Source organism: Phoca vitulina, unplaced genomic scaffold, assembly GCF_004348235.1.
Source record: "Phoca vitulina isolate PV1807 unplaced genomic scaffold, GSC_HSeal_1.0 scaffold50, whole genome shotgun sequence".
Classification (NCBI taxonomy): Eukaryota; Metazoa; Chordata; class Mammalia; order Carnivora; family Phocidae; genus Phoca; species Phoca vitulina.
The window spans coordinates 12402227-12414767 of record NW_022589753.1 but is presented as its reverse complement, the minus strand read 5'-3'; the positions used below and the strand labels follow the sequence as shown (position 1 = coordinate 12414767).

Here is a 12541-nt window from a genome sequence, read left to right as displayed (position 1 = left end):
GGCTAGCCTCTGACAGCCCCGTCCTCCCGCCCGCCAGGGCTAGCCTCAGACAGCCCCATCCTCCTGCCCACCAGGGCTAGCCTCGGACAGCCCTGTCCTCCCGCACTCAGGAGAGCAGCCTCTGACTTTTCACCTCCTTCCACAGGTCCTAGCTTCCACTACTTCATTCTTAGACCTGGCACTGATTCTGCCCCACTGGGGACTTGTCAGTGTCTTCAGAGCTTCACCACATTCTTTGTACGCCTCACCTGATAGCCCAGGGCCTCTACCTGGCCAAAGCTGTCCTCGAATAGGACCTCAGCTTATTTACACCCATAAGGAAGAGCTTGTGGCAGGGGTGGCAGAATTACGGCATGCACACCCCATCCTACACCCACAGCAAAAACCACTAACCAGTCACTAGTTGCCCCTGAGCCCAACTCTGCCTATAGATAGGCAGCCACTGTCGATCAATTCCAATCGGTCCCTGAGAAGACACCTGTTGTCCCTCTAGACTCTAGTCAGTGCATTCTGAACAGGATATTACCCCCAAGGAGGTGGAAATTGGTTCATGGATGGATGGATGGATGGACAGACAGATGGATGGATGGATGGATAGGTGGATGGGATGGATGGGTGGATGGGATGGATGGGATGGATGGGATGGATGGGATGGATGGGATGGATGGGATGGGATGGGATGGATGGATGGATGGATGGGTGGATGGATGGGTGGATGGATGGTGGATGTGTGGATTGGATGGACGGGTGGCTAGATGGGATGGAGAGATGGATGGATGGACATATGGATGGATGAATGAATGAATGGATAAGTAGATGGGATGGATGGATGAATGAATGGATGGATGGATGGGTGGGTGGGCAGGCAGGTAAAAGGGTAGGGGGAAGGGGAGGGAGGGAGAAAGAAAGGAAGAAAATTATGGTATAAACCCTTAGGAAATCTTAACAAGTCTTCACTCTAAAGAAAGACATCTCTAGGGTAGAATTCTAATAAGAATTGGGAATTGGCTCTTATTCCTTCCTAAGAACTTTTGGAGATGGCTGAGTTTATTCAAAAAGAAACCCCTCTTTTCCATATGTGCCCCAAGGTTCAGCTTTGAGACTCATGTTGGGAGCAAGAGGTTTGAAAGTGCTAGATCCCAGCTTAACCTTCGGCAGCTGGCCTGGTGGCAAGGTGGCCCGAGAGCAGTCCCCTCCATCCCAGAACACCAACTCCCAACTCTCGTGGTAGGGGTGGTAAGAATCACTCACTCGCCACGTAGTTCTCATCCAGCTGCTTAAAGGAAAAGGTGACATTGTCCAGCTCTGACAGGGTCACCCAGATGTCCTCCAGCATGGTCCGTTCCTCCTTCTGCAGGAGGAAGACAGGGTGGAGAAGTCTCAGATGCCATCCCTACCTGGGGATTTTACTTCAAGATTCTGTGATTCGACTCTAGTCAACACACCAGGCTGTAGGCCCACCAGGCACAAGGTCCTATGCTGAGCTGTCCAGGGCTGGATGTGAAATCGCATTTGCTCTTGGATTATGCTGTACCTCCCAAGGTCAGAACCCATCTCTGTTCTAATGTGCACCAATCCATCTTAGCCATTTCAAACCTAACACACCCTCCTCCAATAGGCCCACTGCAGCAAAGCACACCAGCATCGGCCCCGGTGCCCAAGCCCCAAACCTTTAAGGACTTCTCAGCATCTCTCTCCCCTCACCTTATACCGACCATCACCAAGTCCTGCTGGCTCAGCCACCAAAACCTTCCCCTGACCCACTAATCTCTCCCACCCTCCTCACCACCCCAGGACAAGGACCAAACCTGCCTCTCTGCGGGTCTCCTCCTGCCACCCTTGCCCCCGAGCAAGGGACAGACAGGGAAAACCCTGGAGATGCAGGGAGAGCAGGGCTACTGGGCCTAGGTTCCCCTGTGACTGCAAGTTATCTTCCAAAAACTTAATTTGAATTCTATCACTCACCTGCCTCAAAGCCTCTGAGTCCTCCTTCTGTTCCTAGAATAGTCACAAGCCCTATAGACGTGGCCAACCTGATCCCCCAAAACCGCCCAGCCTACTCCCCTCTGACCACACTGGCCTCTGCTCAGAGCCTTTGCACACGCTGTTCCCTCTGCCCAGCACACTTCCTCAGACCATTCACCCTGCCGGCTGTCTGGCTACCCAGGTCTCAGCTCAAATGTCCCATCCTCAAGAGAAGCTGGCTCTGACCACTGAACCCGAAGAAACTCAGCCGCTTCTCCATCTTCTGCAGAACTCACCTTTTTTCCATCCCCACTCCCTCCCCACCCCCTCTTCTCAGGCTGCTTTCCGGGCTAGAAAGTGCGCCTCAGACCCGCAGCACCCAGCTCAGAGGCTGGCACACCATGGGGGCGGATGAATTAATGCACTAGGCCCCACGTCTTCATCTGAGAAGAACACAGTGAGGGCTGGGTGTTCCAGCTGCCTTTTCCGGGCCTCCAGTGGAGCTTTCCGCCGATGGGCCGATCAGCCGCCCGGCAGACACCGCTTGCAACACTGGCCAGCAGAGGGCGCGCCATGGCCACACTTTCCCAACCGCCCGCAACGGGGGCTTTCAGCGGGGTCTGGGACAGTGTCTGGGAGGCTCAGAGCCACAGAGGCAGGGGGGGAGCTCCAGCAAAGGGCACGCGGGGTGGAGGAGCAAACAGCATAGGCAAGTGTCACTGCAGGCTGCATTTCTGGGGGACCAGTACCCCCAAAGGCTGATGCCTTGGCTCTGCCTCCCCAGGGCTGGCAGAGGAACCCACCCCGATTCTGAGCCCTGAGAGTGGAGGGACAGGGCAGTCAAAGATAAAAGAGGAGATGCAGAGAAAGCAGGGCACCCTCGGGGTTACCGGGCCGGAGTCAGACTCGCAGCGTTCAAACCTGACTCCCTGGGCCTCAAGGTTCTCATCCTTGAAATGTGGGCAGTAAAGCACCCACCTCAGGGCTACTACGAGGATTGAGATGCTATTTGTCTGACTACTACAAAGTCTGCTCTCCAAACTCCCAGCATCCACTCTTGCCCTTCTATACTCTCATCCCCACCCAGCAGCATGGGTGATTCAGTAAGTGGAGAAGTCAGACCCTGTTCCCTCCTTTACTCAAAACCCTCCCAGGGCTCACCACCACAGTAACAGCCAACGTCCCCACCACAGCCTGCAAGACCGTGCACAAAGTGAGGCAGATAAATCTTAGGACTCGCCTCCCCCACCCTCTCTCTCCTGGTTCACTCTGCTCCAGCCACACTGGGCACCTTGTTTCTCAGACACTGCATGCAAGCGCCTGCCTCAGGGCCTTTGCACCTGCTGTTCTTGCTGCCTGGAAGGTTCCTCCCCAGTATCCTCATGGCTCCCTCCCTCCCTCCCTCCTTTCCTTCGGTTCTTCAGCCAGATGTCACCTTCTCAGTAAGGGCTTCACTGGCCCCCTTATCAAAACTTTCAACTGCTGCCACCTCAGACCTTCCCCCCTTCCCTGTTTCTCTCCTTAGCCTTTACCACTATATCTGAGGGCTTCTCAAATGTGGCACTATTGACATTTGGGGCCAGAGAATTATCTGCTGGGGAAGCAGCATCCCCAGCCTCTTACGCCAGATGCCAGCAGTATCCACCTCTGCCCTCAGTTGTGACCACCTCAAATATCTCCAGACATCACGAAGTGTCTCCTAGGAGGTAAGACTGCCCTGGCTGAGAACCACTGGTCTATACCGTGTATTTTCCTTATTTATGTCTGCCCCGTGCCACACACACACACAGGGATATAGGGCCCCTGACTACAAGGACACTGTCTTGTTCACTGCGGGATCCCCCGTGCCTGGAACGGTGGCATACAGTCGGTGCTCAATAAATCCCGACTGAATGACGAGGTGAGTGAGAGCCCCAGTGAGCGAGCAAGGGCCCTCCCGTACCACGACCCGGGGCGGCGCCTCCTGGCTCCCTCACTCACCACGGCAGCCGGCGACAGCAGGGACTGGCAGTGCAGAAGGACGCCGGTGGCCGTCACCTGCTCCAGCCACTTGCGGCTGGCGTCCCGGCTGCTGTCCTCGTACTCGCCGTTGTTGTTGTAGCGGCAGCTGAGGGCTGCCAGGAGCTGCTCGGAGAAGGTGCACACAGCGGCCACCAGGACCTGGCAGAAGATGCTGTCCTTCCGCAGCTGCAGCTCGGGGTCTGGGGAGAGGCCAGGGAGGGGCCCTGCTGGGCTGGGCGCTCCTGTGCCAGCCGCAGGCTCCCCCGCTCCCCCCGAACCAGCCTCCCACCAGACCACCCCTCGGGGGCCCGCCTGCCAGAAGGTAATGCATCCCAGCCAACAAAAGCCAACTTCGCAAAATTCAATTCTCTGAAAACAAGCCAATTTGCCAAAAGACTCAATTCTCTCAATGATCCATCTGCCTTAGTTAAAACAACAACAACAACAACAACAACAACAACAACAACAAGCTTTTTCATTCTCCTAAGGCTTTCCCTGAAACCCTTACCCTCAGCTGTTACTCCACGTGTTAGCGGATTTCTCGGCCTTGACAGAGAATGACAATGACACCAAGCATGTCTACCAAGCTCCACGTTTCAAGAAATGCCCTTTACCATTTTCTCCGTTTCTGAGAAATCGACCTTCTTCCTTCCCCCACCTCCCCCAACCCCCCGCCCAATTTCCTTGCCCCTGCTAGACTAGACATGGTTTGCAGAAGTGGCCAATTTCAATCCATCAGTTGTACAGGGTCTTCTGGAAAAGATTATTTTGATGACTGGCTTCTGCCAACTGGCTTTCAGTGACCGATTTTGACCTAGATCCTATTTTAGCTGCCCCTTGGCTGAGACTCTCTGGAGGAACAGAGAACCCCTCCAAGCCCCTCCCCCCGCCCCGCCCAGCCCACCATCAGCCCTTTCTTCTTCCCCACTGTCTGCTAGGCAGGGAGTCCCAGGCTGGGGCTGATGGCACTACAGGCAAGGAGCCGCCCTACTCGTCACCCTGTATCCTGTGCGCCATCAAGATCCACCCAGGCCCAGAAGATGGCAAGAGACAGGGCTCCTGACTCCAGGGCCCTGAGACTTGTCCGTTGGACACAAGAGGAAGAAGTGAGGTCTAAGCAGTTCTTAGAGGGGCTAGAGGCCATGATGTTACTTTCCCCCCAAGCGGGCCCCAATGACCATGGGAAAGTCGACCTTGGCCGGCAGAAGAGGTCTCCCTGGACTGCAATCAAGAGAGCCCCCGCCAGGACGGCCTCTCCTGGACACACTGGCGTGTGCCAGTCACAGACACTGGCCCTTCAAAGGCCTCACCTGTGCATTTCAGCAAGGCCAGGAGCAGCTGGTTCTTCCCATCTGGAAGGAGAAGGCAGAGAAAAGATGGGCTGAGAGGAGTCAGCAAGAGGTGCGGCGGAGGGGTGCACCTCAGTTGGTTAAGTGTCTGCCTTCGGCTCAGGTCGTGATCTTGGGGTCCTGGGATCAAGCCCCATGTGGGGTTCTCTGCTCAGTGGGGAGTCTGCTTCTCTTCCCTCTCCCTCTGCCCTGCGCCCCCAGCTTGTGCTCTGTGCTCGCTCTCTCTCAAATAAATAAATAGAATCTTAAAAAAAAAAAAAAAAAAAGGTACCATGGAGCCGGGCCCTCCCCACGGCCCAGGGGCTCGGAACCCCTGTGGTGAAGCCCCCCCCCACACACACACACACGCACACACACACACCGCTGTGCTAAGGAAGCTTCCGCTGCCTACTGGGTGAATTCCAGAAACCCCAGACGTCCAGGGGATGGAACCTCAACTGTCAGCCGCATCTGTTCCATGTGCCCCCCAAAAAGACGCTGAAACCAGCCCCTTCAACTTGTGGGCCGGAGCCCAGGAGCCTCGCACACGTGCGTGGGCACACACACGTGGACATACACTCAGGCATGTCCTCAGGTACTTGTGCACATGCTAGGCAGTCACGGCCCTGCACACACATGGACAAAGCTCAGGCCTCACATCCTCGCTCCTGGGCCCCGAGTGGGCTTACGAGAAAAGTCAGAAGGCCTTCAGAGTCGGCCTCTTGGGAGCCTTTCTGTCGCGGAGAGGCCCGAGGCACAGGCTGCTGTGGTAGTGAGAGCACCTATAGAGACCACTTCCCGACGGCTTCCCGTGTGCCAGGCGCCCAACGCAGTGCTTTACTGCACTGATATTTAATTCCCGCGACAACACGGGAGCGCGGTAGCCCTATGAGCCCATTTTACACATGAAGGCACTGAGGCACAGAGGCCAAAGAACTTGCCAAGACCACACAGCCCAGCATGGGAGAGCTGAGATTTGGCAATCCGGCTCCAGAGTCCACACTCTTAACTGATTATAGTTTGGAAAACGGGATGGCTCGGGGCCAACACAGACTTCCAACTCAGAGGCTGCTCCTCCTGGGGGGATGGCCCTGAGGCCTAGCACCTCCTGCTGCCCTAGGGTCCCTCCGACCCGGGAGGCCGGGGCTCAAACACTGCCAAGGACACGAGAGGTCACGTCGGAAGCATAAAGCGGACACCAGGCCTCAGGGAGGGCTGGGGAGTGTGGGGCACTGGAAGGCACCCTCGGCCCCTGCTCTCTAGCCGAGTATGAATGTGGGACTACAGGTCTATTATCTGCCAGATCTTCTGACTGTTCAAGAGCAGCCAGAAATCTAAAATTTTTTTTTTTTTTTTGAGAGAGCGAGCGTGTGAGTGGGTGTGGGGGGAGAGGGAGAGAAGGAATCCCAAGCAGGCTCCATGCTCAGTGCGGAGCCCGACGCGGGACTCAATCTCACGACCCTGAGATCATGATCTGAGCCAAAGCCAAGAGTGAGATGCTTAACAGACTGAGCCCCCGAGGCACCCCCAGAAACCTAGATTTTTACGTGAGATCTTAGATTATAAGTGCTGGCAGTGGATTCACATTTTTTAATGCGATAGCATCCAAACCTACCTGTGGGCCCCCAGCTTGTGACCTTAATAACAAATATAAGGAATTGAATTAAATCCACAATTTCGGAGCCGGAGAAGGAAACCAGTTCAGCCTTCTCAGCCTTCTGACTGCAAGGAAGCCCCAGGCACCCAGGATCAGCAGTTCTCAGGTCAAGTGCATACCAGGCCCAGGTCCATGCCCAGGCCAGGACACTCAGCTGAGAAAGGGGTACCTGCTCTTCCTGTTCCCCTAGGCATGGACAGACATGGGACATGGAGACAGACCCATTCCTGATCTTTCTACATTCCACATTAAGAGCTGAAGGCCACAAAACATCCTTCCCTGCCCAAATCACCTTCCACATATCTCTGAATGTTGTCCACCAGGGTCTTGATGGAGTTGGGGAGGTTCCAGGGGTCCTCCTGGATGCTGATCTGGATCAAGCTCCGGCCACGGATTGTACCCTCTTCTTTCTGCTTGAACTCTGGGGCAGGAAAGTGACAGAGGTAGCTTTGAAGAACGATGGCACAAAGGCCAATATCCCATTACCAGATTCCAAAGCTCAGAATCCTAGGATCAAGGATACTGGCAGGACTCTTGGGAATTAACCAGTCCATGGAGGGCAAATCCATGGTAAGTGTGCTACTGATTCATAATACCACACTCATGGCAGACATCACTAATCAATCTCAACACTCCTTCCCTCTAGTCTGAGCCTGCAGCTTCTTGCAGCTATAACCAATCCAATGCAGACATCACAAATCAATCACTGCAGGGCGCCTGGGTGGCTCAGTTGGTTAAGCGACTGCCGTCAGCTCGGGTCATGATCCTGGAGTCCCGGGATTGAGTCCCGCATCGGGCTCCCTGCTCAGCGGGGAGTCTGCTTCTCCCTCTGACCCTCCCCCCTCTCATTCTCTCTCTCAAATAAATAAATAAAATCTTAAGAAAAAAATCAATCACTGCATCCTCCCAAGTCTGGACAGTCACAGAAAAATTCTCAGATACTACCTCCTTACAGCCACAACCAGTTGAGCTGGCACATGAGTTATAACCTTTTCCCTATATAGAGAGGGAATTCCTGGCACAGAGACTTGCCTAAAGTCACACAGCTGGGTAATGACAGAGACAAATTTGAACCTGGCCCCCAGCAGGACCATTCAAAGGACAGGCCACTGTCCTTTGGCCTCTTTTCCTCCTATGAAGTCTCAGGTTTCTGAGATATTTGTGGTTTCTCTGAGTTTTACATTTCTGCTTGTTGAGGCCCATCCCTGGGAGAGATGATCATGAGACAGCAGGAGGGGCAGAGAAGCTGGGACATTCCCACGCCTCACCACTTCCTACCCTTATTTAGGAGCAACTCCTGCACTTAACTGAGAGCTCCTTGAGGTCAGGGGCAGTATCACATCCGTCTCAGGGTCCCAAGCACCCAGCACAGGGCCTGGCACAAGCTGGTTCTTTGGAATTACTGGATGGATAGATGTATGGATGGATGAAAGGATGGTAGGTAGGTGAGTGGGTGCATGGATGAGTAGGTGAATGGATGGGTGAATGGATGGACAGTGGATGGGTGGTGGGTGGGTGGGCATGTAGACAAGTGGGTGACTGGGTGGGTGGATGGATGGATGGATGAATGGATGGATGGTGGGTAGGTGGGCATGTGGATGAGTGATGAATGGATGGACAGTGGGTGGGTGGTGGGTGATGGGTAGGCATGTGGATATGTGGTGGGTGGGTGGGTGTGTAGACAAACAGGTGGATGGGTGGATGCATGGTGGGTGAGTGGGTGGACGGGCACGTGGATGAGTTGGTAGATGGATGGTGGGTGGGTGGGCATGTGGATGAGTCAATGGATGGATGGATGAATGGAGGGATAGTGGATGGGTGGTAGGTGGGTGGGTGAGTATGTGGGTAAGTGAGTATGAGTAGATGGATGGTAGGTAGGTAGATGGATGGATGGTCAGTGGGTGGGTGGGTCAGTGCGGGGCATGTTGATGAGTCAGTGGAGGGATGGACAGTGGATAGGTAGTGGGTGTGTGGGTATGTGGACGAGTGGGTGGGTGAGTACATAGATGGGGAGTGGATGGGTAAATGGGAGAAAAGGCTGGTGGGAGGACATAAATGTCAATTCTCTTTTTCTCAATCATTTCAAGAATAAAGTGTCCATTTGGTTCTGGTAAATCCTTAATGCTTCTTTAATTCACTAACCCCTCTCATGAAAGCACGAAGAGCCCCGGGCAGGCAACAGTACCTAACGACAGTGTGACGACATTTTTTTTGTTGATGCTTCCATAGGATTTAGCATCATGGTGACCATTATTTTACGGCATGTTACACTGGTTTTCCTTATGCATAGGGAGGTTAAATAAGTTCTTTTCAAAATTAAATTTTTAAAAAGGAAAATATTTTCCCAAAAAGTTATGTCAATAATAACAAAGACAGCAAATGAATATGTTTTTTAAAAATGTGAAGATATAAGTAGGATCTGTGAATGCAGCTAAAATGATGAAGGGGGGATGGATGAATGGATGGATGGTGGGTAGTCCCTGGCCAGTCCTCCCCACATGTTACAAACAGGCAGATGGAGGCCCAGGAAGGCTCAGGACCAGTCCAGGGGTCCACAAACTTTTTCTGGAAAGAGCCACATAGGACTGTTTTAGGCTTTGCAGGTATATGGTCTCTATTACAAATAGTCTCTGTCTTTATTTTTACAACTCTTCATTAAAAAAAAAAAAAAATCATTCTCAGCTCGTGAAAACGAAACAAGCTGTGGGTGGATATTGCCCAGGAGCTGAACCTGCTGACCCCGGGGTTGGCCCACAACCATCGGGCAGGAGAGGGACAAAGCTGAGACTACGACCCAGGTGTCCTGCCCCGTCCAGCACGCATTCCCCATGGCAGGCTGTCTCCCTGCTGGATGCGAGATGCCATTCCCAGCCTCGGGACTCCTGTCTGCTCACCTTGCAAGCTGTGGTCCATGGGGAAATGCTTGGTCTCTTCAAAAGCCCTGCTCATGACTGGCCCCTTGAGGAGTGCGTGGATGGAGTCCACCTGAGTGGCAGGAAGCTCCAGGTTAGTTTGGCCCCTGCAGCCCTCCAGGGGACGTGACCCACAGCCCCAGCTCCTGGCTTATCTGTTCTCACCAGGGGTGATGGGAGGACCCCGAGGTCAGGCCAGGGGCGGGGACAAACGTCCTACCTGGTTAAAGAGATGTTCCAGGCACCCGTGAAGCTTGTCCTGCTTGTCTGATGGGATCCGCATATCACAGGGAAGCTCATCCCCTGGAAGAAAGAAGAAGCCATGGCCATCAACCATCCCTGCCCCATCCACACCTTCCCAACCTCTTTGCCAAGAAGGCAGTATACCGACGGAGTTCCAAAACCCAAGGCAGATTTGGAGTCTGGCAGACTCAGATCCTGGCTGTGTGACACTGGGCAAATCACTTGCCCTCTCTGAGCCTCAGTTCCTTCATCTGCAAAAAGGACACCAGGAACTAAAGCATTACACAATGGCAAGTCATTGTTACTATTCCATTCTACAAATGAGGAGCCAGAAAACCAGAGAAAAAAAGAGCTGGATCCCAAGTTTTCCAGATTCATCTCCCAGCTGTTTGAGTTAAATCAGCTGCCACACATAAGCTCCTGCCTAACACCTCCCTAGGGACGCTTTATGGGGCTAAACATCTTATGTGATGAAATATTTATCTGAAGTTCAGCAATATCGTCAATTTCACTTGAGCTTCTTTTTCTTCTGTTAAACTGACGCATAATTACAATTAAATCTGTAGGCACAACAAGCTTGGGATGAGCCCAGAAGGCAGCAGGGACAGTGGGAGCTGGGGAACCGGTGGCCGGGTGATGAGGGCGGGAGAGAGGCTTGTCATCACCCACCCCCTCATGCCTTCTGAAATAGGAACCATATGAATGTATGACCTATGCACAAAATAAATTTTTTAAAGGCCGTAATCAATGAAACTAAAATAAAAACAAATTTCAGTCCTTCAGTAAAAGCTGCAAATACAGTCTAATCTCATTTAGAAACTATTATTTCTGTCTGTGTGTCCAGCTGGCCATCCACCCACATGTCCATCTGTGCAGAAATACATGCTCACCAGTGATCTCCAAATACCACCACTGGTCACTTCTGGGGGACGGGGTGAGACTCTGACTTACTTTCATGTACTTCTTTTGCACTTTTCTGGGTCATTTGAAATGTTGGTTTGAGCATGCGTCATTTTTATGGAGACCGTCAGGTCACCCTACTTGAGTGACATCAGTCATCATATCTGCCATATGCTTCATCCACGAGCGCCAGGACCTTTGTCTTTCCATTCACTGCTGAGGTCCCAGCACACAGTAGGTGCTCAATAAACAGTTGCTGACTAAGTGATTGAAAGGAAATATACCACCACTCTATGCAAAGTAATACAAAATAATACAAAGTATAATAAAATCAAAATAAGCAAAACCAAATCCTGGTGGGCTGCCCGCTCTCTGGGAGCCGAGCCACTGCACTCACCAGACCCCATCTCGTCACTGCCCAGGTAGGAGCTGTTACTTCTCACGCTGGTGTAGGAGAGGACCGAGTCCCGGTTACTGTTACACTCACTGCAAAGGGGCACAGAGGAAGGGATGAGTCACCCTCTGGATCACACCTTCTGGTCCCAGCTCCCAGAACCCACTTTCCGGAGTGGAGACCAAACCCCTGGCCCCTCCACCCCCAGCGCCAGAGACCGGGAAGGTTGTCTGGGTGGGTTTTCCACGTCTGACAGTGGGGAAACACTTCTCGGCCCCAGCACAGAAATGCGGAAACAGTAGCAGGGCAGTGGATCGTTTCCATCTGTATGGAACTTCTGTCACTCCTCCCAAGGCACAGCCTTGTCCCTGAACACACCTGCATGCGCCACACTCAGCCACACGGCTCTAGCCTCTCTCCAGCCTGGCTGTGACCTCGTGAGGACGGGGACTGTCCCGGGAGCTCAGAAAGCACAGGGGATCAAAACCCACAATCCCACAATTCTTTCCTTCACCTTTTTGACAATTAAGGGAAAAATCGGAGGACCCAAAAATGTAAGAATGGAACTCTTGGACTATGGACAGGAGGCTCCAAGGACACAGAGCGCCCAGTTAGTCGGAGCATCTCGATGTGTAAACAGCAAGCCAGAACACCGACCGGTGGATCCTCCGAAGACAGAAAGAATATGGGGGGGCTGGGACGAAGGGCTTTCTTGTCCAATTTGGCCAGTTCCATATTTTCTGAAGCGCCGTGTAAGATTCTACTTTACTCACAATGGTCAAACGTTACATAACCTTTCACTGGAGACCACAGTGCTTGTTTACCCGAGGTAAGAAATTCTATTTACCCGCTATATGGTTTCTGATGGGAAACTGAGTTTTTAGTGTTACTTAACCCACTAATTAGGACTTCACTGATCCGGTTATAATTAACTTAACCAGTAGGAAAACAATTCGGATCCTCTCAGAGGCGGAGAAAAAAACTCTTCCTCCTTGAATCAAATAAAAATAAACGGCGTTTATTGTAGGAACCATATGTCTTATGTTGAGTTTTAAAACACACCGCAGATCTTGATTTTTTCTTTGCCCACATTCCAACAACAAGTGCGAGCGGAACTGTGGCAAAACAAGTGGGTGGGGAC

General features: G+C 52.7%; 1 protein-coding gene across 1 annotated transcript in view; it reads right to left on the bottom strand.

Moving 5' to 3' along the window:
- The window catches only part of PREX1 (phosphatidylinositol-3,4,5-trisphosphate dependent Rac exchange factor 1), a 175804-nt gene that overhangs the window by 7471 nt on the left and 155792 nt on the right, over window positions 1-12541 (bottom strand). Inside the window, exons 27-33 of the mRNA XM_032387778.1 lie at window positions 11404-11492; window positions 10084-10166; window positions 9846-9936; window positions 7244-7372; window positions 5277-5318; window positions 3946-4166; window positions 1252-1351 (exon numbers count right to left, since the gene is read on the bottom strand). Coding sequence (XP_032243669.1) covers window positions 1252-1351; window positions 3946-4166; window positions 5277-5318; window positions 7244-7372; window positions 9846-9936; window positions 10084-10166; window positions 11404-11492 — 755 coding nt within the window. The remainder of the gene's footprint in view (window positions 1-1251; window positions 1352-3945; window positions 4167-5276; window positions 5319-7243; window positions 7373-9845; window positions 9937-10083; window positions 10167-11403; window positions 11493-12541) is intronic.